This window comes from Nelumbo nucifera, chromosome 6 (genome assembly GCF_055504915.1).
Source record: "Nelumbo nucifera cultivar China Antique chromosome 6, China Antique-T2T, whole genome shotgun sequence".
NCBI classification, from domain to species: Eukaryota; Viridiplantae; Streptophyta; class Magnoliopsida; order Proteales; family Nelumbonaceae; genus Nelumbo; species Nelumbo nucifera.
In genome coordinates this window covers 32,452,975-32,480,586 of record NC_142654.1, presented here as the reverse complement: position 1 = coordinate 32,480,586, position 27,612 = coordinate 32,452,975, and the positions used below count along the sequence as shown (strand labels likewise).

General features: G+C 36.8%; 1 protein-coding gene across 1 annotated transcript; it reads right to left on the bottom strand.

Moving 5' to 3' along the window:
- Positions 1 to 12,959: 12,959 nt before the first annotated feature.
- Positions 12,960 to 17,954, bottom strand: LOC104606388 (small ribosomal subunit protein uS4y-like). The gene is made up of 3 exons (XM_010271548.2): positions 17,796 to 17,954; positions 17,064 to 17,445; positions 12,960 to 13,306 (listed from the first exon to the last, which is right to left on the bottom strand). The coding sequence occupies exons 1-3, from the start codon at positions 17,821 to 17,823 to the stop codon at positions 13,123 to 13,125; spliced, it is 594 nt and encodes a 197-aa protein (XP_010269850.1). The 5' UTR covers positions 17,824 to 17,954; the 3' UTR covers positions 12,960 to 13,122.
- Positions 17,955 to 27,612: the final 9,658 nt, after the last annotated feature.

Below are 27,612 nucleotides of genomic sequence, written 5' to 3'. Positions count from 1 at the left end.
AATGGTGGAACAACCACGACCTCTACCTCCATTATCATTGAAACGACCGCGGCCTCTGTCTCAATTATTTGAAAAAGTTCAGTTCTGCTCTTGGGATGACTAATTTTTGCCTTTATAGGAAGTGTGGTTAGCTGCAGACACGATATCCAGAGGTTGTTTATGATTTACATTTTTGATGCATGTTATTTGATTTACATTTCACAAAATATATTTTCTCTTTTCACAATGTATACTTATCATCAAGACTTTAACAACATTAAAAACGTTAGTTGTATGCTTTATCACTGGTTCAGGTTTTTCACTTCACTTCACCGTGCGGCTGGTACATAGACCATAGATTTTACCTCAAGTCCAATCAATACATCTTTACTATTGTAAAGCGGATCCTCACTTATTAGTTTGGTGCAAGTCATGAATTTAATAATATAATATCAATTTATATCTTTTACCTTTTACTTGGACACGTGCATAGTACATACCCTTATGCTAGTATCATTTGATACCTATCAGTACTTTGAACCTTATGTATCATTTCTCGAAAAACGTAGGAGAGGTATAAACAATTTATCCTTTAATAAAAGATGGTCTCCTCCATGCAGATTGCAAAGAAATGGTTGCATGGTAAATTTGGAGCTATCAATGGATTGGGTCCAATTCGAAACCATACTAGTCCTAAGCTGATTAATAAGTGGTTTCATATTGCAGTTTGCAGATCCAAAACTATTTAACAATCAGGTTTTGCACGATTATACTTTGAGATCTATAATTACCTTTGATAATAATAACTTGAAACTTTATCTTCGATAACATAACCTTGATAAAAACGATTATGTTGATAAAAATAAACAAGTATTTTTAACCAAATTGATCCTATATACAATCTATGAAATTTATCCTTTTAAATATAAATATAAAAAAAGTTACAATAAAAAAAAAAACAAGAGTTTATATACTAACCAAATCTTTATGTTTATTGAAGATAGATTACTGTGGAACAGCATTTGAAAAATCTTTATTATTATTATTATTATTATATATCTGTTTTGGATTATCTCTTTTGAACTTGGTCCACTATAACATTTATTTGGTTGAGAAAAAGTCTCAAGTGCAAGGACAAGTGTCTCATCCAGGAGGAATCCCCCCCCAATTTCTAAGAGGAAGAATAGGGCTGCTCCCTATTTTTAGAACACCCAGGGTTCAATTGGCCGGAGTCTATAAAAAGAACTCCAAACACACCACATTGAGGAGATTACTACGTACCCTTGAGAAAAATCAAAAAGTTTCCCTCGGAACTAATCTTTTTATCCATTTTCCAACGAGAAAAAATTAGGTGTGAACTGAAAAGTTAGGCTGTTTAAAGACTTTGTACCCGGTGCTCAAATTCACTACAAGTTCCTGAGATATCACCACCACCACCACCAAAGTCTCAACCACACATAGGGAACATCTCCCATACTTGTGTGTTGTTTTCACGGGGAGATGTTCCCAATACATGGTTGATATGTGCCGTAACGTCGGTATGAGGTACGCTCTTTTCTAACTGCACTGTGTGCTGGTTTGGCCTTTTACTTGTCCTTTTCTCTTACTTATACGTACATACGTACATACATACATACATGCATACATACATACATACATATAGATATGTGTGTGTTCATGTTTTTTGTGTCCTCTCGGTGTTTACAGTTTGTATGTGGTAATGAAATTTGACATACACCTTGATTTTTTTAAGCCTGATATAGGGTCTGTTAATGTTAGATTAGCTAGCTGTTTTATTTTGGATTTGAATAGCGAAAAAACTAATATCCTTATTGGAGTAGAAGGCCATCAGCTTACTCACTTCTTAAGTTAGGTGTGTGTTTGGGGAGCAATGTTCATGCCTTCAGGTTGCTTTTACTTCTCCTAGTGTACAGTTGATATTTTTTCATGGTATATTTAATTTTACCAGATCAAATCCCGTTTACCTCGGATTCAGTTGGTTCCATTGAACTGTTGAGCTTGGCAGCAAGAAAATATTGGTCCAGTGCAGTAGTTGGACGAAATGCAAGGAGATTATGTCAGCCTTTCTGGTTTTCGGGAGAGAGAGAGAAGCAGATAGGAGAGGAGGAGGATTGTCACTTCAGGAAAAGATGGAAAGGAAGGGGATGAGTTTGGGTTCGATCAGAGCAATGACCGTTCGAACAACCTTTACAGCCTTGTATTGGAAATACCTCCATACTTATATATTTTATTTCATGGGAAAATATTCTCAATACAAGATTGCAAGAGGCTATTTAAATGGTGTGAGCATGAACTTGCACTAATTGAACCGGTCTTGAGGAAGGGAGGCGGAGAGGAGTGTCTTTATTATACTAATACCCTTGGCATCTATTGCTGCCTTCATATTCCCCTTTATCCATCTCTTTTGTATCGAATTTGAAGGGATTAATACAACTCTCATGAAATCTTCTTCTATCGGTGTGCATGACTATGGCATGAGATAGAATGCTTGATGTAGCCAATTCATCAAAATTATATTGTTTCATTTATGTATTCTAGTTTATGCATATATGGTCCATGTAATTGTTAGATTGATTAATTTTACTAATTGCTCATGTAATTGTTTCATTAATGTATTTTAGTTTAGGATGGGGTGCATGAGGCAATTCATCAAAATTTGGTTGTTTCATTTATATGTTTTTCTTTATCTAATTGTTAAATTAGTTACTTTTACTAACCATTTTAATTTGAACTTTTAAGCAAGACAAAAAGGTTTCTACCTGCATATGAACATAAACCATTCTTCAAAAGGGATGCGTACCGATCTGTCATCTTCCATTTTCATTTTTTTGCGTGCTCAACTAATCCCCTTGATTTGCCAAGTGATGTTGTTGTCTGATCCAAAGTGTGTTAAACCAAATACATATCAAAGAATCCTGCTAATTGGATGAAGCCGAGGTGAAAGGATGATGAAATCAATCGGGCCGAGCTATAGAGGATGAGCTGGTTGAGCCAAGGAGAATAATAAAAGAACAAAAGGGCTAAAGAATGTAGAGAGTTAAAGAGTTGAAGGGGAGACGTCTTTAAATAATTGAGTGTCCAAGTTGTACCCGGGCACTCTCCTTGCAAGGTTATTGGGATGAAACCACCCACTAAGGTTTTCGGGAAGCTTCACCTTCCCCGACAAGGGCGCTTACCATTGGGAGACAATGCTTATCCTTGTTCATGCGGGACTCTGCTTCTCTCCAAAGTCTTCAGTGACGTAATTATCCACACTTGTAAGTGAGTAGTGCACTGATGTGGTCCGAGGACATTGGCTATGGAGGCGCTCGCATAGCAGTTTTGGCCAACTAGGGCACAACTCAAACACCAATCCCAATTTCGAAGTCAATGAGTGAACTACTAGGCCATGGTGGAGTGGAAGAACTCTTGAAGTGCTTGGCTGAGGAACTTAGTAGATTTTCCTAACTGATGACGTAGTTATGCACACTTGTAGGTGGTAGTGCACTCACGTTATAAGAAGGTGTCAGCTATGGAGTCACCCATGTGGCATCTCTGGCCAGCTAGGGCACCGCTCGAATAGTAGTCCCCCAATTCCAAAGTCAAGGAGTGAACTACTAGGCTGCGGTGGAGTGAAAGAGCTCTTGAAATGCTTGGCTGAGGAACTTAGTAGATTTTCTTGGCTAATTGGAGATTGGTCAAACCATATTGGAGAACCGTTGTGCCAGTTTATGGGTACTTTACTATTGATCATACGGTGCATTGGTCACACTATTTTGTCTTCCCAAGCTTGCACGTGTGTGGAGTGCAACGGTGCATCTAGACTGTTTGTCATGCTTTGTTTGGAATGTTGGTTATCTCTATATAAGTAGGGGGCGAGCCATTTTGCCATTTTAAGCAAGAGCACCCAGGTTCATTGTGTTGAAGGCCGACACCAACATGGCCGAGGTCAAAGAGTATGATGATGAGGGAGAGGTCAAGGCCATGGTCGAGGAGATTGAAGGTGAAGGAGAGGCCAAGGTCGAGGAGTCCAAAGGTGAGGGAAAGGCCGAGTCCAAGGTCAATGAGGCCGAAGGTGAGGGAGAGGCTAAGGACGAGGATTGACGCTTGATCGATTAGGAATCGGCTTTGGTCTTTGAGTGGCCAAAGCCTTGGACTTCATTATTGTTTGACTGATTAGGAACCAACTTCAATCATTGGTTGGCTTTGATTTGCCTGGTTGGCAACGTGACCTTTGCTGACCTTTGCCTTGGTCTCATGCTAGCTGAGATCTTCAGCTTGATGGCTAGGTGGCCTTGGTCTTAGGTTCTCCGAGGTCTCGAGCTTGATGGCTAGGTGGCCAAGGTCTCAGACTTGATGTCTCAGGTGACTCACAAGCCTAGTTGGCGAAGTCACTTCCAAGCTCTTAGGTTTCTTAGGAAGCTTGATGGAGCCTGGTCATGTCTGAGCTGGTCGAAAGCTTCATAGGGTCAGTCGTGGTGCTCGGTTGATTTTTCCTTAACACTAAGTCAAGGTAAGGCTGCAACTTGGGCTGGGTTGGCCCTAACCCAACTCAAAAAAGTTAGGTTGGATTGGATCGGGTTGATGCATGGGTTAGGGTTGAAATTCATGAACACGACTTTATTTCGAGTTGGGTTAGGGTTGACCCCTTGGGCAACCTAACGTAACCCGAACCCGACTCTATAGTATATGTCATATATAAATATATGTAATATATATTATATATCATACATTGATTTTTTTAGATGTACTATAGTTGTATAGCCCTCACTAGGGTTAGGGGTTTAGAACTTAGGGTTGGGCTAGGGTTGGCCTCGACCCGACTTGCAGCCTTAAGTCAAGGGGATTTCCATGGGTTCTCGACTCCTTAAGGTTGTTATGACAACATGGAGCAATCCTTGCTGGTCACCCTCAAACCATAAGTGGCAGGCATGCCATTCCTACTTCACCTAGTCGAACTAGGAACCCCAAGTGTTCGTGCTCAGTCGTTAGGGTTTAGCCGGGTCATCGTGGAGGGCACTTGGTGTATGTAGTATGGTGAACACATTTAAGTAAGGCGGACACATCTCATCAAGGATAACTTTTTTATTGCTTTAAAATCAGATACAAGGAGTTTGGTTGGTTTTTGTGGTAGTCGCCCCACCCCAAGGGGCTCTCCTCTCCGATTGTCACCCCACCCAAGATAACAACGATGACTCTAGATGAAGGCAGGCTCTAGTCGTTAGGTGTGTCAATGCGGCTTGAGTCTATGTGGATGAGGTCCTCTGTGTGGCCATGGTCTTAGTGAAACTCATAGTACTTGTCCCTGATCCTACTTCTATGAGACTTCAATTTCTCCAGGCATTGTATAAAGTGAGAGTCACGGATCTACATTAGCACCTCAATCCAAGTAGTGTTGACTGGAGTGAAGTTCCTAAAGGTCGGAGGTGGAGTCCTCACCCTGCGGTCTCTATGATGGTCCGCCCTCTTGTGATCGTGGTCGGCTTAGTCGTTACTCCTGTCCTTGCACTTCCTATCGTGTCGGTCTTCTTCATCCTACCTGTGTTGCGCTTGAGCCTCCTCAACATTGATGCATTTCAACATGTGTTCCATGAGCTCAATCAGTTCGGAAGGGGGGCTTCTTATGTAGTGAGAAGTTGAATCTGGACTTTTGAAGACTGTTCATTAGGGCAGCCATGACCATGGACTGGTTCAAATTTTGGACTTGAATGGACTCGGCATTGAACCTCGCCAAGTATTCCTATAAGGACTCGCCCTCCTTTTGTCGGATCTGCATGAGACTGGCTAAGGTCTTCCAATTCCGACAACTGCTCGTGAACCATGCTATCAAGTTGGTTCCAGGTGGCTATCGATCGTGGGGGGAGTGTGACATACCACTATCGAGCTGCACCTTGGAATGTAAAAGCAAAGTCCTTGCACATCAAGGGTTTGGAAGTGTCGTGGAGCATGATGGTCTTGAACCCTTCTAGGTTACTGGCAGGGTCTGAGGTTCCATCGTATTTTTCAAACTAAGGGGGCCACCATTTTGCAGGGAGCTCTTTTGGGGGATGAGCTCCTATGGTAGGTGTGCTTTGTTGAACATGGCTTCACTCCAACTCATTTAGTCATTCCCACATGTCAGTCTTTGATAGAGTTGGACTTGGCATGGGAGAGTTGTAGCTGCTAGTGTTGTACTTATGGGCCAATGCATTCTTTGTTGGGGGTACAAGCATTGGAATAGTGGGACTAAGAGTAAGCATCATGGGATTAGATCTAAGCTTGGGAGTCAGATTTTCGAGATGGTTGAGGTCGCTCATGTTTGGCCTTAAGCTTCGGTTATCTACTAGTTGTAGGCACCTGTGAGGCTGATTGTATTGTCATTGAAGCGCACCCTTGCTGCCCCAATGCTTCCATCATTGTAATGAGGCAGATGACCATCTTCTGTAGGGCATTGAACTCTTTAGGGTTGACTTGGTTCTGTGGTCAATCCTCATTGGGGGAAAGCTACATCGAGAATGGGATCCTCGAGATAGGGATGGAGTGGTAGAGCGGTCAGAGGTGTTTTTTGGATCCATGATCACTTTCATTGCACGAAGAGAGAGAGGAGAAGAAACCAAAGGTTTTTTGTGTTGGTTTCAACAAACAATTGGATGAAGCTAAGGAGATAATGTTTTCCGATCTAAGGTATGTTGAACTAAATACATAGCAGATAATCATGCCAATTGGATCCATCATCACTTTCATTGCACGAAGAGAGAGAGAGGAGAAGAAACCGAAGAGAGAGCGGTTGGAGGTAGATCTATCAAAGAGCTAGGATGAGGCCACCCACTGAGGTATGTTGAACTAAATACACAACAGATAATCATGCCAATTGGATGAAGCCAAGGTGGAAGGATAAGGTCATGTACCAAGGAGACCTACAAATAGGAAAGAATCAGAGGCTTGAGGATGAGGTCCCTCAAAAGGCACTCCAATGCTCAAGCCAATAATAGGGTGATGAAGTTTCACGTTAAGGTTTAGAGGATGGGCTAGTTCGAGCTTAGGAGAATAATAAGAGAGCAAGAGGGATAGAGAGTCTAGAGAGTTGAAGATTTGAAAGTCCTTTTACCTTGAGGGGAGATGCATTTAGATAATTGAATGCCCAAGTTGTACCTGAGTATGCTATTTACAGAGTTATTGGGATGAGGCCACCCACTGAGGTTTTCGGGAAGCTTTGCCTTCCCCGATGAGGGCGCTTACCCTTGGGAGATGGTGCTTATCCTTGTCCATGTGACACTCCACTTTTGTCCGATGTCTTTGGTGACGTAGTTATCAACACTTGTAGGTGAGCAGTGCGTTGACATGATTCGAGGGCGTCAGCCACAGAGGCACCCATGTGGTGGTTTCAGCTAGTTAGGGCATTTCTTGAACACCCACAATATCTATAATTTTTTGGGGAAAAAGTAACATAAGATTAAGGATCTTGAAAAGGGATTCGACTACTAGAAGTAAACTATCCATTATTTCTCCTATGGTCAATCTAGAATCAAATCAGATTTGATTTCAAATAAAACATTGTGCATACCTGATATGGAGATTACAATATACAGATCCCAAAGTGGTGGTTCGTGCCCAAAATTCAAGCTCAAATTGCCTTACTAGTTGAAAATGATACAATTAATCTAGTGAAGTTGATCTTGCAACTAGTCTTAGCCGATTTTCTCTTCGAACTTACTTGGATGTATATACAATTGTTAGCCATTTCATTTTTTTGATATATTGTAGAAGAAACATAGCATCTCACAAGAGAAAACTTGCTTCTCAAAAAATAGGTTGAACTAGGGTTTTTGGGTAGCAAGAGAATAGAGAACAAGGTGCAAGAAATAGGTACACTAGTGTATGTCAACCTCTACTTATTTCCTTTATATGCAACCAAATTCTAATGCAATTAAGACTATCCTAATCATATTTTACCCAATGCACATGACAAAGTTGCCATGTAACTAGTCTAAATAGCTAATGGGTTTAGGTCATTACTTAAATGGTTCATTATCATAATTGTTGCAAGCCTTATTGGGCTTCAATAATGTATGACGTGGAACTAACAAATGTCTTATATATGTCCATATGGGTTTGGCCCATGCAAAAAAGTACATGGGTTGAATTCATTGAGTAAACCAATGAACCCCTAAGCCAATCGAATTAAACTTAATATAGGTCCAACACTTAAGTCTAAGTGACCTCTTCCCAAAATAATCATACATTGTTCACAAGGAATGACCTTTTCCCTAACTACTAAATGTAGTGTCACACTTTCTGCTCAGATAGATCTTGGAATTAAAACATTTTGCAAATCTTTTCATAAAATAACATATTATAAATATAAATACATTTTTCAAGATGACTTCAAAAACAAGGTGAAATCTACCACTGGCAATATTAAGTTATCATCAGAGAGAGTATTAACCCTAATATTATCTTTGTCTAACAAATGGGCTAATTCCATCACAATGATCTCCCACTCATGTAATATGTTCCACATGCCTAGGTTGACCCTTAGAGGACCTCACTGGTTGACATATCAAAAGTAGTCCGGTCCAAAACTTAGTATAATATCATTATCAAGTATGGGGTCAAGTGCAACTTTCCAACTTTGTCTATCTGTCTCCAAGGTGCAGGGCATAACAAGAAATCGGTCTATGTTCAGTGTTTGTTGCTTACAAACATCCACTGGTTGTATTTAGGGTCCAATCCCAACAATTGAGACAAGTTACTCTATGATTTCGATAATACATCAATATCAACCTTATCGAGATAAATTCCCCAAATTTATCCAATGGCTTAGAGCATTCTAAGCTAACACAAATCCGATAAATATCTAATTTAAGGGATAATATACCAAAACAAACCAATCGCAAACATGAAACAATAATTAATTAATTAAATCAATTCATATATCTCATTATACATCAATTTAATTTGAGCTAAGGACATAAGTTGTCTAACAACATTCAACATTCAGGTTTTTATATGATTTACCTTGAGTTTTTTTTTATACAGCTTTTGACCTTTTCTAACTTTCAGATCATTGCCCAAGCTTTGTTCTATATTATCTTCGCTTTTGGTAGGTTTTACTTGGAAATGGCATTTATATTAGACTTACAATGTTTATTTATTTTTGGCTACTTTGGCTCAATTGTTCCCTTAAAGTTAGAGTCTACTCTTAGGTAATGTTACACCTTTTCTTTTACTAGTTTGTTTATAAAATTTGAAAGCATCATTCACAGGAAAATCCCCATAAGCCCGTGGCCAATAACCATCAGCTTAGCCCTTTAAACTATCATCTATGCTAATAGTTTAATGGCTTCCATCATTGGTTGTGAGCCTAGTTTGTTGGCACCAACTTAAGAGGACAAGGACCACCACCTCATGGTATTAATCAAATCATTCAAGGCCCCGTTTATTTTTTGGTAAGTTATTTATCCAAGTAAATGCAGTTATCTCGGTAAATTTTTCCTAGAAAACATTTATCCGGGTAAGTTGTTTTATTTCTCATGTAAATAAGGTAATGACCATTTTAGCCATAAAAATCTATTATTAAAAGGGGTATTTCTGTTCCATTCAAGTGTTGGCAACTTTCCCACTAGGGGGTATAATTAAACGACTGGTCTCGGTAATGACAACAAATTGGTAGTTTTTCAAATAACCACCGAGACAAATTATGATAGACGACGGTTTTTTCTTGACCATCACCTTACCACCATTAAGGACGACAGTTAAGACCACTAGTATTGATGTCACATAATTCTATTTTCAATCGAAGACGATAGTCAAGACCACCAGCTTAGATCCATTTGTCATTTTAATAAACCATCGCCTTAGCTAAACTATGTAATCAACCACGATGATTGAACTGTCATCTAACTAAGTAGATGTGTATAAAGTAAATACATAAATGAAACAAAGTGCTTATTGTATCTGACACCTAAGCAGATATGATTAGGCCAGGTTTGGGAGTGCTTAAGTTAAAAAAAGTGCTTATTGAATAAATGCTTAAAAACAAGTTATTATTCGAATAAGTACTTATTTGCATCTGACACCTAATTTTTTTAAGTGCTTATTTTTTTAAAATAAGCACTTATTTTATATTGGGCATTTGGTAGTCTTTTTCTCTAATAAGCACTTAAATTAAGCATTTGTGACTATTTTGTCTTTCATTTTCTTTCAAATTTCCAAATATATCCTTTAAAAGCACTTTTATTAAATTACTTTTATAAAAGCACTTTTATTAAATTACTTTTATAAAAACACTTTTAAAAAGCACTTTTATAAAAATACTTTTATAAAGTGATTTCATAGAAATACTTTCGTAAATGTGTTTTCATAAAATTACTTTTATAAAATTCAATTAGGGATAATTTTATAAATGGTATTTTAAAATTCAACTAGGGATATTTTTGGAAGAAAAAAATTGAATAAGTGCTTATTGTATAAGCACTTAAAAAATGGAAATTTGGGCTAAAAAAATAAGCCCTTAATTTTAAAATAAGCACGTATTTGGGAGAATGACGGTTCGACCCAAGGTCAGAATTCATAGGCTTGAAGTACAGTTGGGGTAGGTGCCAACTTGGAATTGATGCTAATTCACAGGCGGACATTGTTGCATAGGGTGGGGGTAATTGACCTTTTTAAATATTGTAGATCTGCAGTGGAAATCAGAATTCTGCAATGGGCCTTCCGTACTTCTCCGCACTTATTTCTGACTTATTTCCCAAATACCAATAATTGCTTAATGGCCCAAATAAATACTTACTTTTAAGCACTCCCAAACATGGCCTAAACCATCCCTTATTTCAAATAATTGAAATGCATTAGACATTTGTGCCCTTTTCCCTTATTTTTATTGAGGTTTTTTAAGTGCTATTGCAGTTCAATGGTTTGTATGTGATAAATGTTTTATTTTGTATGATTTATCCTCGGCTTATATTGTTCCTACTTTAAGTACATAATTTCATTGCCCAAGTCTCTTCTACATTCTCGTAATCTCCTCGGTTTTGGCAGGTTTTATGTGCAAATGGTAGTCGTTTTTCCTACTTTGGCTCATTTTCCCCTATTAAACCTACCATCTGGTTTGTGTTATAGCTATTAATGACTTGTCATTCTTATGTCTACTGATCACTTCTCTTTATTTGTTGGCGTCAATTCATTAGCAAGTGTTTTTTTTCTTTGCAAAAACTTTTCGAATATCATGATGTGTGTGAAAGAGTTCATATGTTCTCACCTTAGAGAAGGGTTTAGTACTCATATTACAGGTTTTATTTATGAAGTCTAAGTTTTTAACTGTAGAAATGTTTGCGGAAATATGGAATTTAAAAATGGCACAATTATGTCCATAATTTTCCTGATACCCTTGATAACTTGGCAAAGGAGTTACAGATTGAACATACCTTCATGGGTGGTGACTAAAGAAAATGGCATGTATGATGCACTTACCTATGTTTTTTTTTTGTTGTTGTTAAATTTATTCAGGTAGATGAGGCATCTCAATTTTCTCATGTTTTTTTACCTCACCCACTTTTTCAAATAAGTGATTAATTTTTCTATCTTTTGTCATTTTTATCATGGTTTTCAAAATCAGACGGTCAGACTAGAAAAACTGGGAATCAGTTAGGTGATCAGTTCTGTTTTACCCCAAAAAAGTTATTTTGCCAAAAATCATTGATTTGGTCAGAAAACCGTTGACCGGGGCGTTCAAACTGTCCAATGGTTTTAGCTGGTTTTTATTATTATTATTTTTTTGTCAAAAGGGGTAATCCATTCGGTGCAAACGATCGGACCATTCGACCCAGGAACTAGACCCCTGACTGGTTCGTTGTCCGATTCGATTTTAAAAACCTTGATTTTTACCCTTGGACTCAAGTCCTTTTTTTTAGGATTATATTGTTTTAATGGGTATTTTTGACAGCATTTTGTGCATTTACTTTCCACTCAGAAAGTTAACATTCTCAAGTGCGAGAAGGGTGACACTTCTCTGGATAACTGATACCCAAGGAAAAAATATTTACTGTGGATCCCACCTAAATCCTCAAAAAGAATATAGGAGAGTCTCGGTCAATAAGAATCACAGTCCCATTGACTTTCTCCCTCACTAGAATCCGCAAAATGAAGCCTTAGACAAGCTGTCACCAAGCAATTGTAGTCAAGCAAAGGCTGTTTCAGAAACATTTTTCTTCTAATGAATTATGCTCCCATTGTAGTGCTGCTAGCGAGTCGGTTGTCTATATAATTTTAGAACAAGACTTTGGTCGGGCAACCTGGCTAGAAAGCCCTTTTAAACATCAGATCAAGGGACATTCATGTTCAGTCTTTTTGATGGCCGGGTGGGGAGTTGGTTTACTTCAACGAGTGGGTCCAATGAGGATCAGTCAAGATGGATTGTCCTCCATGTTTTGGTAAACAAAAGTCTGACTGTCTGAGATTACTTCAGGAACTTTTCCCACAAGCTCCTCCTACCCTTTCTACTTCTGATCAGCATCAGAGTGCTTGGAAGACCCCTCAGGGATTGTTAAAGTGCAATTGTGATGCGGCTTATAATCCTTCTTCTATTGAAGCTTCTGTAGCTTGTGCTATCAGGACAGGGACCATACTGGTAATTTATTATTGGCAGACAATAAAAAAGACTTTTGTATTCCAGGTTCCAGTCATGGATGCCGAAAGCAGAGCAATCAAGGTGGGCTCTGTCGAGGTGGCAAAGATTAGAGAGGGCAAAATTATTTTTAAACCAGGCTACTAGAGGAATATGTTCGGATATTAAACTTCTTGTTGACCAGTGTATGTTTAACTATGCATCAAGACTGCTAACTCTTCTAAACATGGGAAAAAAATATATTGAAAGCCTCGCCCCTCTTGGCTGTCAAAGCAGTTTAACTGGACTATAAATTGATGTAACAACCCCCCACCCCCCTAATATATTGAAAGCCTCTGATCCTTTTTTACCAAAAAAAAAATATACCAATCAAAAATTACTCATAATCCCTACTATTATTATCACTACAAAAGCACTAAAACTTTAGTTCTCAATCATCATCTTCCTCATCTCCATCACCACTATTACATAAAAGGAAATATAGCAACCAAAAATTACTGTCTCTATTACTATCACGACAAAGTATTAAAGCTTAGTTCTCAATCTTCATCCTCCTCATCTCCATCACCACCAGCAGCCTTCTTCGCAGCTGCCTTCTGGTTCTTTCGCTTCACTCTTCCAGGGCGACCACCTCCAAGGGGACTGGTGAGCGAGAAATCAATGTGCTTCTGAGAGTCCACTCTCACCATGAATGATGGAATATTAACTACTTGCCTCCCGACCCTGTCAATTAAGGAGAAAAACCATTTCAACATTTCTTGTTTAGCAAAATGTATCTCAGAGCATTGACCATAACTTCTGCTATTTAGGCTACACTTTGGCAATTTGAATTAAGAGCAAGAACAAGGTTAGCTACACATCTTGAAATCACTCGTGAACAATGGCATATAGTAAGAAAAGCAAGGTCTCTCAGACTTGATACACAAGCATTATGAATGTACAACGAAGTAATGTTGTACCAAAGCCCTAGCAGAAGCCGACACCAGTACATATGTTCTAGCTTCTGAAGGAAGGTCTCATTTACCTAGAAATCATGTCAAAGGTCTCATTTACCTAGTTAGAAGCTCACTAACTAGAGAAATCTCAACAAAGGTATTCGCTATACCCGGCAAAAACTTCCTTTCGAACAAATTAGTACCCAAGGTTCAAAGTATCAATACAGTCCAATATGCCAGATGGGGCATATCAGACTTTGTAACAGCATGCTATGTTTTTCTAGGTTTTTTGAACCTATTCAGGGGCGTCAGTGTAAGGACTGTCTACCCCATGAAATAGGGTTTACCCCGAAACACTAAAGATTCCGTGTATTAGTGACCTACCAATACAATGTATTGGCAGATACATTACAAAATTTTGGTCCTTGTTAGTGCCTGAATATATCCGTTATACCAATCTAATCCTTAAGTTTATTGAAGTGGAGTGCACAAGGGAACACCATAAACAATAAACAAGCTTAATGCAATCCATGTAAATGGAAATTAAAATCATCAAGGCATTTACCACCACTCTTTAAAATCATTATTATCAAATGAACAACCCCAATATAAAATTCTAGTATACCCTACCATTCCACCACTCATTAAAATCATTATTAGCAAATCAACAACCCCAATATAAATTTCTAGTATCCCAACCACAATATAAATTTCTAGAAGTGGATAGTTCTTGGTTGAGATCTTGTCAAAACTGCAACATTCCAATACATCTCCAAACCAGTGTTCTGGAAACTGGACCGGACCAGCCAAACTGTGAACTGGTCCTAGTTTTATATAACCACCGGTGTCACTAAATGATGGAATTTTCAAAATGCTAAATGGCAAGACTCAACCTCTGACCTCTCTCTTCTCTAGCACATTCAGGCTTATCATGGCAGAACTGGAAAGTCTAGCCCAACTAACAAGGGACCCCTCATAGCTAAGTGCATACAGATTGTATAAGATTACAACCTAAAATTTTGTAAGGTTATACTTTATACTACGTTTCTCTTTTCAGTATTCCAGTTTGTATCATTATCATTGATTTTGTGATAGAGAGAACACATGGGCTAAAAAAAAGGCCTAAAACCATGGGCCTGACAACCTATACTTGCAGCCACATACAAGACAGCCTATGAACTCAAACCATTCTAGCAGATTTGGCTACCTCAAGTGGGGCCCATGGATATTAAGTTGACATCATATCAATCAAGGATTTGATAGAAATTGAGAAAATATTTTACATTTCAATTCCTTTACTTTGTTAGCAATTGTTTCCTTGCTTAGTTACATCTTTTACGAAGATAACTATGTTGTAGATCTTTAAAGGAATTTGATTTTCCTCTATATATGTCATTTATGGGTCCATTGCCTGACTCCATCTCTAGGTGCTGACTCCTAAACAAATCTAATTGTGCTGAGTCTGCTGACACCATTAGGCTATTATTTATCCTTACAGCAGGTGTTTTATTGATGTTTACTTAATATTAGTTCAATCTGTCATTTGCCTTAAATTTTGTTCTTCTTTTCCTTGTTTTGGCCCAACCTTTCTCTACATTGTAAGCTCATCCATCTAGTTTGATTCCAACTTGCTTAGGTCCATTTCAGCTACCTAATTAGTTACTGTTTGAATATGTTCTAAGTCATCTTGATTAATAAATTCCTTTAAACTTGTTTCTGATCAAAGAAAATTTAACATTGGTGATTTAATAACCAAATCTTTTTGGAAGTGCTTTATAAATTAGAGGTTATAAGATTTAAAGACACCTAAAAATTCAATACTATGACCTGTTGGAATTGCTGGTTTATATTTACCAACAAGGGGGAATGAACAATAATAACTTATGATATATTTTTCATAGAATAGAATATATATAATCTTAAATTAGTACAAAAACATTTAACAGAAAAGAAGCTTCTCTTATCGATCCCACAGTTCAAATGTTTGACAAAAAATTAAAGAAGAATAAAAAGCCAAACCAAACACTTTGAAGTTTCAGCACCAAGTAATTGCATACAATCTTTTTCTTTTTATTCTTTTTTTTTTTGAAAAAGGAAAATTGTAGACAACCTCAATTGATCTAATAAACAGTTCCTAGTACAAACATTTTTCCTAGAAACTGTTTATTACATAATTCAGAATAAGCTATAAAAGGCTTTATTACATAATTTAGAAAGATTAAGCAATAACCTTTTTGACAAAATAAGCTTACATTAATCTACAACAAATCACAGCCCTATTATACAAGGAATTAAGTATTACAAATCATGTCCTACGGAAGATTGTTTTCCTACCATTTTCAATAAATATTAGAGGTTACTAGGCAATGTGAAAATATGCTACCTAGAATATCATTTACAACAATACAGTTGACAGTTGACATCATCTGCATACTCTAACTTGTATTGCACCTCTTGTTTAGGAAGAACAGCCTCCAAAATCCAAATTACCTTTTTTATTTTCCAGATAATATTGGGATACTGATTTCTGCTACACAATGAGGTCCTATTGTGCTTAAACATGCCAAATGACCACAGAATGATATGAATATAGCATCATTGTTGGTGCACCAAAAGCTTCAGCAAGTTCACCTTTACCCTATCTTCATGAGGTAAATTCGTCATTCTTTACATAAATACCCAGAATACCCCCATCTCTCCAATAAACCCCCTTCTGAACAGGGTCAAGCATACCAGCGACGGCACCTCCCTTGGGAGTGACCGTCAACCGTCAACCGGCAACCGGTGGTCGGCACCTTCCTTTGGAGTTGTATATATGTATGAGTGAAGTGAGGGCTAAAATTGCCATTTGTGTCAATATAAGCACTTATGGGGAAAGTAGCTTACCAAACATCCCCACCTCAAAGTGCTTAAAAACATAATAAGTGATTTGGCAAGTGGGTCACCAAACAGCCTTAAGTGGTTGTTAAAACTTAAAATAAGTACTTCTAAAAAGTACTTGTGCAAAAAGTACTTTTAACAATCACTTAATCATCAAGCAGGGCATTAATAAGTCTCCATGTGGGTGTTATATACACACAGACATATATTCAAATATAGAAACAATAAACATTGGATTGAATCATTGAATGTCAAGATGCTTTACAAGCAAATGACCCAAGTCCTATGAAATCAAACTAAATGGCAAACTAAAGCAAAGCAAAGCAAACAAAAAGGAATAAGAAAAAGAAGGGGCTGAAGAAGAAGTAATTGGCATATCAGAAACAACAAAATTGGTTAACATGCAAGAACCTACCATCAACAATCAATTTAGTTTAGTAGACTAGTAGTCTGCATGTTCATACCCTACAAATGCATAAATGATACGTCATAACACAAAAGACTCCCCTTGCAAAATATGCTCCTTACAACTACTGAAAACATGTAATAAGCCACATAACCAATAACCAATAAAGGGAAAGCAACAAACAACCATAGCAGAACCAAAGAAGATAAACTGGGGAAATATGGTTTCCTCCCGTTAAAATGTTAAATGCGCTTCGTACCTGATATGCCTCTGCCTGATGAGCACCCGGGCGTGGTGGATCGACTTGGCCATACCCGACTTGAACACAAGCGTCTGAAGACGGCGCTCAAGGAAGTTCTCAACAGTCAGGGCCAATACATAATCGAGCTTGTTCTGGCTCTCATCCAAAAGCCCATATCTGTTCATCCTACGAAGAAGGGCTTCACCCTCAAAGATCCGGCGGGGGTTCTTCTCGTCGAGAGTTAGAAGCATCCTGGCGTTATTACGGATGCGGCTCAGTGCATACTGAACCCTCCACAACTCCCTCTTACATCGAAGCCCGTACTCTCCAACAAGCTTCAGCTCAGCGTCCAAACGCTCCTTCTCGTACGGACGACGAGGCTTCTTGAAAGTCTTCCCATCTGAAACGATCCCAGTACTAGGGTTTATTTTCAACCAAAATTCAACAATTGCGATAAGAGAATGCCGGAATAGCGAGTACAGATCAACTAAACCCTATAAAGTCTAACCCTTTCTACAGTAATTAGAAGTTTTTTGCCAAAAAAAAAGAAAATTAGATTAAAAGCGCAAAAAATAAGTAACTACGGGTATCGAAATCGTACAAAATGGGGATTACAGTTAACAATCATGAAAAAAAAAACAACAACAAAATGGGGATCACCGATCAAGGGGGGAAAATGGGGAGTGGGGAAAAAGATCTTCAAATAAGCCCAAAGAGATCGAGATACAAGAAGCAGAGTTAGAGTATTACAGTTTCTGTAGAAACTGACGTGCACCATTGCTCCCTACGCTTTTCCCTTCTGGGTTGATATTGTGGAGGGAGGAGCAACAAGGAACTGGAAGAGAAAGCAGGCAGTAACTCAGAAGCAATATATATTCCTAGCTTTAGGGTCAAACTTTGGTATATTGATTATTGAAACCGGATCAGACCGGATGATCCGGACCATGCCTTGTATAACTTGGCCTAATTTATCCGAACTCCCGAAGGCCGAACCCAATCAATAGGTGTAGGGCTAGTAATAGGGATCAGACCGGATGATCCGGACCATGCCTTGGATTTTGCGAAAAGTCTGATTTCAACCTAAGAATAAAAAAAACCATTTTCGATCCCAAATTTTGGTAAACAAGCCATTTATAACGGATCCGCTACACGATGCTATGTGGCAATTTTAAAGTTTGGAAAAAGTCCACTTCTAACCCTAAAATTTTGAAGAGGGTCACTTTAATAGAGGGGATGTTTGGAACCGTGGCCGTTTTTAAAAAAATGGTGTCATGTCGGATCCATATAGGCGTTTCAACAAACACTTATGTATTTTATTGTTTGGTTTAGTCGATTATTAAAAAATCGGGCATGCCTCGAAAATCAGGACCCCATCGATTGGCTGATGTGTATCCTATGTGGTGCTTACCTGTTAGTGCATAAATGAAAAACGGTGATGAAAATCACCTTACCAAACAGCATAGTGTTGCTCACTACCTACGTGGCAAAAACGTTTTTTTTTTTTTTTTTGGTGAAAAATGGGCCTTGTATTTTGTATGTATTTGTAGTGCAAAACCTTGTATTTTGTATTTAGAAGGAGTACTAGAGTGCAAAACCTTGTATTTTGTATGTATTTGTAGTGTACATATTTGCATTTGCATTTGTACTCCTTCCAAATTCAACCTAAGTAAATTAATTTAGGGTCTAATTAAGTTACCTAAAATTATAATTAAATATTTAATTAATTAATAAAGGAAAAATCATGATTAGTACCTTGTACTTTGGGCCTAATGTCACTTTGGTCTCTGAACTTTAAACCATAATAATTCAGAATCCAAATCTTCAAAACGTGGTGATCTAGTATAGTCCCAAATCATTTTCTCTTCTATTCAAGAAAGTTGGGGTCACATCTTAGTGGGCATTTTGGTGACCCGAACTTTCTCGAATAGAAGAGGCAAGGATTTGAACTGTTCATTTTTTGTCGATGTTTGGATTGTTGATAAAGAAAATTAGATGACATTTAAAGGGCATTTTTGTCTTTTCAAATGTCACTTAATAGCTAGTTAACAGTATGGTAGGTACTAAATTTGCATGTTTTAACAATTTGGGTACTGAATTGTCATGTTTTAAAGTTCAGCGACCAAAGTGGCACTAGGGCCAAAGCATAAGGTACTAATCGGGAATTTTCCCTTAAATGACCTTAAAGTATTTAATTAAGTAAATTAAATAAATTACATTAATAAAGATAGTTAAGTAAACTAAGTATTTAGATAAGTAAATTAAATTAATTAGGGAAATGAAGTTAATTGAATTAAATAAAAAACTAATCGATCTAAATAAGTAAATTAAGCCAATTAAGCAAAGTTTCAAAAATCAACCCAAATGAAATTACTTTGCCCATTGGTTTCTAGGTTAATGGTTTGATCATTTGCTCCGAATGGATCAACCCATGACATTTTGAAAAATAAAAATAAAATATAATTAAAACAAAATGGCCCAAAAACTATTTACTAGATATAACAACTTAGCAATTCAACCATTTGGGTCAGTGATTTGTTGACCAAGTTAAAAATTTCGGGCAATCAAACAATTATACTTGGGGGTCAGATCATTCAACCTAGCAATTAGTCAATTATCCAGTTCTATTTTATACTTGGCCCAAAAATTAAAAAAAAAATATGACTTGGTCGACAAACTACTTTCCTAGACGGTTGAACTGCTAAATTGTTTAATCATTTTTTTTATTTTAATTATATTTTATTTTTTATTTCCAAACGTCATGGTTTGATCCATTCAAACCGAATGATCAAACTATTGACCCAAAAACCGATGGCCAAAGTGGTTTCATTTTGGGTCGGTTTTTAAAAGCTTGCTTAATTAACTTAATTTACTTAGGGCCATTTACTAGAATACCTATGATTTCATAGATTTACTTATACCTACCCTATAGTTTGCATTTTACTAAAACACCCCTTATAGTTTGTAAGCTATTTACTTAAATGATCTTTTATTAAGAACTATTTGTTTTGCCATCTGAAAATAGTAGAATGATCACCTAAACTAATTGGAAAATGTTCAAGGGCATGGACCCGTGGTTGTTTATTCCAAAAGTACCCCTAAACTGAGTGAAATTGTTCATAGGTATGGATCCATTGTTGTTTATTTCAAAAATACCCCTAACACTTTTTTTGTATAGAAAACAAAATTGACCAAATAGAGAAAATAGAGTGTTTGTCCGTGTTTTACTAGGAGCAACAATGGCATCTTTGTTTTCAGTTTCTTTTGATTAAATTTATTTGAATGGATCATTTTCTATTTTCACCTAATGGAAGTTCAATTAAGTAAGTTGATTGCAAGCCATAGGGGATGTTTTAGTAAAACACAAACAATAGGGTAGGTTTTAGTAAATTCATGAAATTCTAGGGGTGTTTTAGTAAATGATCCATTTACTTATTTAGATCGATTAGCTTTGTTTATTTAATTTAGCTAATTAATTTTGTTTTCATAATTTAATTTACTTAGTTAATTACTTAATTATCTTAATTAGTGTGCTTTATTTAATTAACTTAATTAAATATTTTAGGGTCATTTAATTAATTAACAAAGTAAATTAAATATTTATTTATACTTTATGGTCATTTAATTACACCATGAAGTAATTTACTTAATTAACTTTATTAAAGTGACCCATTTTTAAACCTTAGGGTCGAAATTGGTCTTTTTCAAACTTTAACGGTGTCACACAACATTGTTTAACGGATTCATTGACTTTTTACTAAAATCCGGGGTTGAAAATGACTTTTTTTATTATTTAGGCTGCATTTGTTTCCAATGCAAATGCAAATATGTACCATGCATTTTTGGACTCATCTCGGTTCATGAGTGCAAAATCGGTTCAAGAGTTAGTATGGTTTTTTGCACTCTTCTCGTTTGTTTGGAATTTATATAAATTAGGGCACAAATTTATTGGCATTTGTTCGAAATCGATGCAAACTATGAGAGCAAACATAAATGCTCTAACTACCTAGTGCGCTTTTTCTAATTAATAACCACGAGTCCAGGTGCAAGAAATCTGGACCGTCCATTGTTATGAATTCTAGGTCTCCACCCCAGAATTCATTGTTCAGGCTTTGTTGTCGTGCCATCTTCACAATTCCTCTTCTCAGCATCTACTTCATTTTTACCACATTGTATCCAATTCCTCTTCTTAGCATCTAGCTGATGAAATGACAAAACAAACAAACTCTCCCTTCAAGCTCTACAAGCTGTATGTATGTGGTTGCATTTTAGTTGAGTGAAGTCCATAGTTTTTCTTCTATTTGTTAGTATAAAAGGAAATAATTTCATTGAATATCAGTCCATATATCTATTCATTTGTTAACAAATGAACTTTCGAAACATGGGTTGGATCTCCCTCAGATTAAGATGATGTAGACTATATGGGCAGACCCATATTTTGTTGAATATCAGTCCATATATCTGTTCATCTGATAACAAATATGAGAATGATAACTATATCACTCCATATCTGCTCATTTGTTGGATCTCCTTCCCATTCCTATTCAATCCATTCACATTTCATTCAAACATGAGATATTCTAATATGCCCTAAACAATCCATTCATATTTCATTGAAGGTACCGTTAGCCTTCAAACAATGATACATGATAACAGTTTGCATTCACATTTACTAATCAATCCATTCACAAATCATTGAATGTCATGTCAACCTTCAAACAATGAGACCTGATAAATGTAAGTGACCTGCTAACAACTGATAAGTATATAGTGATGAGATCAATTTATCTGATCTGATAATGAACACAGAGGATAACTACATGAAAACAGATGATGAAATGTGGTTCCTACTATAAGTGATCCATAATAGTGATAAAATCATATATGATAATGATAATGATAAGTGATCTAAAATGTGGTTCCTGCTCAATATAAGTGACTTGCTAATGATAATATGATAAAAAGGAATACATGAAAACAAACCCATGACCATAACAGAAGACAACAAACACAGAATCACACACCCACCCACCCACCTAGTGTTTAGTTTAGTTGCATTTGAACCATCCCTATCTCTCTTTTTCCCTCACATATCTCTCTCTCTCTATCTCTCCATCTATCTATTTATCAATCTCTCTCTCTCTCTCCCCCTCTCCCTATCTCTCTCTCATATATATTTATATATATAACCTTCCAAATGATTTGGTTAATTAAACAACCCCCATGCCACAATCCTAGTGAAGAATCCAGTGATGCCTCCTATCAGATATGACCTAATTGTTGATGTGGATGGCTCTACAACCAACTTCTCAGAGGAATATGTTATATTCAACTGTACTTCACAATACTTATAGTATACATCTTCAACTTCTTCTTGATTGTTACATGAACAATAAGAATTCCCCCTGAATCCAACAACTTGCTTTTGACACATGAGCCATGAGTCATACACACTTGGCTTTCTCTCCTTAAACACAACATAGGATTTTTTTCATCCTACACATCTCATCATTATGACAAGCTTATGTGAGTACATTTCAAAGCAACAGATAGATTATGACATACTACAAACAAAGAGATATAACAAGAAAGTTCCATTATATCAATAAGGAAAAAGTATCAATGTATAAGTACTAATATGTTTTATCAACAAGTGCATCAACCTAAGTTATAACAAAAAAGGGTAGAAGTCTCAAAGTTCCATTTTCTAAACTTCATAATAAGAGAAGGGGTACTACTGCATTCCACCAAAACTAGTCATCTTAGATATGATGGATAGGATCATCTGAGCCCTAAATGCCTTGTCCCTCGCATGGAAAAACTTTGCTTCCTTTTCATGTTCACCTAGGTACCCAAAGACATTGTTCCGGACTTGGATGTCATACCCTTCCAAGTCAAGAACTTCCTTCCATAAATGGTTTAAGAAATCCATTTCAGTCTCCACTGTAAGTGCATATGCAATTTTTGACATTGTAATATTCATTCTGTCAATTATATCAATAAAAGTCCTGGTTGGGCTTCAATTTTGATCCATGCACTCTTTTTTTTAGCTTGAGGAACTTGCCCTCCAGTTGTTGTTGGAGACTGATTGAGTGCCATCTTCACAAATGAATTCATCAACAGTTAGTGGGGTTGTTGCATTATCATTAAACTCAGGGTCATCCTCTTCAGCACCATCAACATCAACATTACACTCAATCATGGACTCAAACCCTGCCATAACCTTGTCACCCGTAGGCTGATCATTTCCTAGAACTGTTTACATTTCCTCAAACATCTCCATCACCCTGCCTTTAACACACAGTGCAAGTGGATTGGTCCGCATTGTAGATGGCATCGTTACCAATTGCTAATTTTTAAACATTAATTAAAAAAACCAAATATTCCACATTTACCTTGATGTAATCATCCCAAACAACCGGGTTAGCTATGACTTGATTCTTGGATTCATTCCAGCCGAAGCCACTAGTCTCGAGCAACTTCTTGGCTTCCATGTATATGGGTTTTAATATTCTCATTCTACTCTTAATATGGGGTGTTTTCATATCAATATTGAAGCGGGCAGTCATCTCCTTGCATACTGATATGTATGCAGATGTCCGAAACCCCTTATCAATCTTATTACCCAATGCTATTTGATCAGCAAGTATCTCAATCAATGCCTTGTCCATGGCATCATTCCATCTTACTTGTCGACTTCGGTCACCCTTGTTGGACATAGTTTGAGAGACAGACAACACATCATTTCCCTTATTGCCATCTTTCCTATTATTGATAGATGTTCCTATTATATATCTACTAGAGGCCATCCCTACCAAAAGTATTCAATTTCATGTAGTAAATAAATAACACATAGACATGTACATACATTATCATAAATAAATAATGAAAATACCTCTAGTAATCAACAACATAAAAGTAAGCATGTGCAATACAGAAATATGGTGTTTAAACAATATTGCTGATATATTAAACTGTCTAACAAGTAAGTCATGGATATCTAATAAAACAAATAAATTGTGTGTTTTAAACATTATAAAAATTGGGATCAACACAAATTGGTTCTAACAATGATGATGTGCAATTAATCCAAATACTACAACTCCCAATCATCTTCGAAGTCTCCTCCAGTCTTGAAACATGTCTGACCCAATCTAGTCCTTAAATATAGACCACCTTGCTAGTTCATTTCTTTGTAGCCTTGGTGCAAGAGAATCTACATTGGCACTTTCTTCCATAAATTCATGCCCATTGGATGTATTTTGCCTGTCTACCTAACGGATCCCTTCTTGGGTGTACTGGTCATGTGAATCAACTCCCATGATATGGTTGTGAAGCACACACCAAGCTATAACAATCTTGACCTGCGTGTCAATGTCAAAATGTTGTGTTGCATCAAGAATTTTCCAATGCTTCTTTAGAACACCGAAAGCATGTTCCACTGCATTTCTCAATGATGAATGTCTATGGTTGAAAATCTCCCGAGGGGATTCCGGTAACCACCTTCATATCTCATTGAGGTGGTATCTGGTGCCTCGATAAGGTGCTAGGAAGCCTAGTATGTTTCTATATCCGCCATCTACTAAGTAGTATTTTCCTATATTTTGTTGAGTGATCATTGGCAACATGCGATTAATTAAGATAATGGAGTCCACTATTAGAATATTAGAAATGATGAAGTATCAACTTAAGTTACCTTATGGGACGTGGAGTTTGCATTCCCTTCACAAGGAATCATATAGGACTGTGGCATCAGTGGCCGAACCCTCCCACCTAGCTAATACATAAATGAATTTTAAATCGAATGTCACTGTATCCATTACATTTTGTGTTGTTTTCCCCTTTCTACCATGAAACTTGCCTTGTTCCACAACAGGCACTTTGTACGGGATATGAATCCCATCAATTGCACCTATACAATCCTACATTTAACTAAATTATGTTAATTTCATGGTCTAGGGAGGTGTTAAGGTAAAAAGTTTAGTAATCTGTTACATACCTTAAAATATGGCATAAACCGGGAGTCATTCCTAATCTCCGGTGGTACTTGTTCTCTAGTAGGTTGTATAACCAACAAAAGGTACAAACTAAGTATAACATGTAGGACTTTGTGGAAATATCGGCTTATGGTCTCTTGTGAACGCCCACAGGTAACATGTATGACACTATTCCTTTCATTATGCCCTATAGTGTGCAAAAACATTGCAACTTGCTCTTTAATAGACATGTTAATGGTTGGCCAAAGTCTACTATGGGTAACAAGTAAATGACAGAGGGAATCAAAACATGGCTTTCTCATCCTAATATGAGATAAACAAGATGATTAACTACTAAATATAGTGTTAAAAAACACTCCCTTCCCTAGGCTTTTGACCTCCCACACCCTTCGACTCGCAAATTCAATATACTGTTTGATGATGACAACCACCGCAAGATATGTCATAATGGAATTAATGTCCACACTAATCCACCTACGCTTGGTCATAGCGTCATGTGTTACCTCCATGTTTGACTGACAAGTCAAAAGATTCCATGAGAATTATCCAGTATATTTATGAAAGGAATGGATTATTATAAAAGGAAAAAGCAATGTTTAGAGTGCTATTACAATGAAAACACTATTTGGGTATTTTAAGTTTCTAGTAAATTGAAGCCTATTTTGAGGTGGAATTTAAAAATACTCATTTAGGCTTGCTAATTGAATCATAATAACATTAGCAAGTCCATTCACTTGGCCAAGTGAATCATGATAAGTTAATAACACAATAGTTAGGCAGCCAAAAAAATGGTTAGGCAACTCATATCTTGTGCTTACCTCCATAAACGTTGGCAATCTAAATAGGAACAATCTAGATTGCAAACTGTGATTCCAAAATAGGTGGGCTTTCTCTTCCCACAGTCTAGTTCTGACTAGGGTATGTACAGGAATCATAATTCTACTTGAATGGGGTTTCCAAAGATGGAGAAAACAACAGTAATTAGCTCTCAAGGAAATGAGTAAGAGTTGATCTTTTTATATATTCCAAGATAAGAATTGATTTTTTTGATATCCCTGGTCACGCATTGCAACCTAGGTGACTAGGGTTCAAATCTTCCATATTTACATACATACCATGCCTGTATAGATCTAGCAGTATCATATCAAAAATCCTGTTAATGATTCTACACATGGTCATTAATAAACTGGTGATTAAAATTTAAATCCACTGATAATTTTTTTACTAAAATGTTTTAACTTCCACTGATCATTTTCTTTCAACTTTTTGCCTTTAGTTTGTTGCTTTTTAATTGACATTTTATTGAAATTTGTGCAGGGCTGTTGCTTACATTCCTCTGACAGTATTGGCAGCTCCAGCTTCAGTTCTAACTGTAAGCATTAATCACCAACTGTTGGTTTATGAATCAAGTTTCCTCCTGTTTCCTGTTGTAGGATGAGGATTATGGAAAATTTATGGTTCCTACTTCAGCAATGCCCCTAGTCAATAATGCTTCATTAATGCATACTTGCATATGTGTGTACATACTCTTTACCTAAGGTGATAATTTGTATTTTGCTTTCTTCAAATGAAGGGAAAATTCTTATATCTTTGTTGCCTTACTTCCCCATGTATCACCACAACCATTGGGTATTGAAAATTGTAGTAACTAATATTATTCTATATCAGATCATACATGTATTTATTTATTATTATTCAAACTTGGTCTTCCTCTAGAGAGTAGCCAAAGCCATGATCAATACTAAGTTACTAACATCTTGTTCAGATGGATTGGAAGGTCATCCAATAATCTGGCTGAAAGACTAGGTGGACAAGGTGTAGGAATGCCAAAGTTGTATTGATTTGCATCTTTACATAGATAGCTGATTATAATTGATTTTTACTTTCTTGCAACATGTATTGTTTGTGATATAGGACAAATAGGGGATCTACAACCTTCAGATCCAGTGGTGGGTTTTTGAGGGTGAAAGAAGACAAATAGGTGATTAACGGTGAAGAATAAGTGGAGAAGTAGAGAGTATTCTGTCCATGTTAAACTAAATTCAGTAAACCAAACTCTTATTCATTTTATAAGCTCTTCTAAGTTTTAATTAAAATGACCCTATTTGTAGACTCAATATTTTTTTTTCTCGAAAAAGTATGACATTTCATTACTTTAAAAAGTATTAGCCCATAAGCAATAAGGGACTGTACAATGACAATGACCAAATTTATTACAAATTTGCACTCCTGATTACAAAAAGATGACCATGATCAAGAAAAGAAGAGTATGCATGGCATCCCTTGTAATGGCTTATGCATTGCCATCCAAGAGCATAACATGCCATTGCCATGAACATTCAATCTCTCCCTTCATTCCCTCAAGGAATGCATGGCATTAGAACCCAATACCCAAGCTTGTCCACCAAATGAAGCCATCGGTTTGGAGATGCAGATCCTAATTGCCAGGTTCATGGTTTGTACTAAAAGTTAGAACAAGGAAAAAGAAAGGCCCCATAGGGGTCTTTGACTAGTTGTAGTAGAGACTGGATCAAATCCCATTACCACCAGGTTGGATGTTGTGGGTATGGGAG

Bases quoted from the DNA above. Each gene is read 5' to 3' on its own strand.
- LOC104606388 (XM_010271548.2), bottom strand. From the start codon at position 17,823: ATGGTGCACGTCAGTTTCTACAGAAACT. The intron at 17,446-17,795 runs GTAATACTCTAA...GGATCGTTTCAG, and splicing joins CGTCAGTTTCTACAGAAACT to ATGGGAAGACTTTCAAGAAG. The intron at 13,307-17,063 runs GTACGAAGCGCA...CTTAATTGACAG, and splicing joins ATCAGGCAGAGGCATATCAG to GGTCGGGAGGCAAGTAGTTA.